At 42.6% G+C, this 1,566-nt stretch overlaps 1 protein-coding gene across 1 annotated transcript in view; it reads left to right on the forward strand.

Annotated features, from left to right (window-relative positions):
- Positions 1-351, forward strand: part of ptpn18 (protein tyrosine phosphatase non-receptor type 18) — a 24,989-nt gene extending 24,638 nt beyond the window's left edge. Inside the window, exon 13 of the mRNA XM_037684587.1 lies at positions 278-351. Coding sequence (XP_037540515.1) covers positions 278-351 — 74 coding nt within the window. The remainder of the gene's footprint in view (positions 1-277) is intronic.
- Positions 352-1,566: the final 1,215 nt, after the last annotated feature.

Consider the following 1,566-nt stretch of genomic DNA (forward strand, 5'->3'; position numbering starts at 1 on the left):
ACACTCAAAGAACTGGACTAAAAGAATCAGACTCAAAGAACTGGACTCAAATAACCAGATTAAAAGAATTAGACTCAAAGAACCAGACTCAAAGAACCAGACTAAAAGAATCAGACTCAAAGAACCAGACTCAAAGAATCAGACTCAAACAACCAGACTAAAAGAATCAGACTCAAAGAATCAGACTCAAAGAACCAGACTCAAAGAACTGGATTTAAAGAAGCATAGCATGGTTGAGAGTTGAAAATGATGTGGTCTCGGTGTGTTTGTCTTCCAGGGTTCAACTGTCGCGTTCAGAAGCCCAGAGGACCCAGAGATCCTCCGGCTGAGTGGAGCCGACTGGAGAGATGAACGAGTTTACCAATCGGATTTGAATCGATTAGACTAGACTAAGTTCTGTAACTGTTCATGACTTCACAGCTGAAGTTCGGTAACTGTTTTACTGAAGTGAAACCGTTTCTGCTGTTTCTTTCCGTGTTCGGGTCACACCCATCCAGTTTTAGGTTCTGGGATGGACCTGTTGTTGGACATCCAGTTTATGAAACAATAGCAGGACAAAATGTTTGGACACGTTCTTAATTGAACATTCTGAAAATGTTTCTTGTTAAAACATGTTTTATTCCATTTGTAAGTTTATAAATAAATTGATGGAGTTAAAAATCTGTACGTCTATTTTGGTTTAATGAACTTTGATCTGAACACGATTTAGTAGAGCAGAAAATAAAAACTCTTCCTCCTAAATGTCCAGGGGTCTTTGGGCGTGGGAATGCTAAGGTTTTTTTCTTGCTTGCTCTCGGTGGAAGGCAGATGCGTCCTCCTCTGCTCCATTGCTTGCCAGTCCCTGGTTTGCTCTTTGTCTTGTGAACCTTTTTCAAAGCTCCCTTTTATTTTGTTGCATACCTTCCCAAGGTCGTGGACCTGTGATAGAGCTCAAACGAGCTGGCTGATAAACAAACACCTCTTACCAGGACTATGGCTACAGGGGGCTCTGGACTGTGCTCTGGTATGACCTTCCCTCAAACTCAATGCCTCCCCTTACGCAACAACCTAGGAGATGCGAAGGTGCCAAGGGCTGTGTTGCTCACCTGGTGGCCGTGCTAGGACCCCCACCCCTTCCCCACACCGCACACATATGTATTATGTCTATTTATGTCTGTATTTTTGATGCCTCAAACCGTGCCCTGTTTAGGACATGGTGTGAGAGATCTTTTTTTATACTTCTCTCCTTACGTTTTCTTACCTTTTTTTAATCTAAGCATCTTTGTATGTGCAGCCCCTGTACACTTCTGTTCATCTTTAGGATGGCTCTAGGGGAAGTAATTTTGTTGTACTTCACTGTGCAGGGATAATAAAAGCACTCTGATTCTGAGCTGCAAAAGTTGATGCTTGCCATAAATTAAAGTCGTTTTCACACTAGATAGTCCGGTAGACTGGGTTCAGTTCTGGACCAATATTCATGACATTTTGTTACATTTGAGCTGGTGCGTTTGCATTCACACTGCACTGTGCAGTCGAGTCAACCTGTTGAAGCAACCTGTTGAAGCAACCTGTTGAAGCAACCTGTTG

Source organism: Nematolebias whitei, chromosome 11 (assembly GCF_014905685.2).
Source record: "Nematolebias whitei isolate Nwh7 chromosome 11, NemWhi1, whole genome shotgun sequence".
Classification (NCBI taxonomy): domain Eukaryota; kingdom Metazoa; phylum Chordata; class Actinopteri; order Cyprinodontiformes; family Rivulidae; genus Nematolebias; species Nematolebias whitei.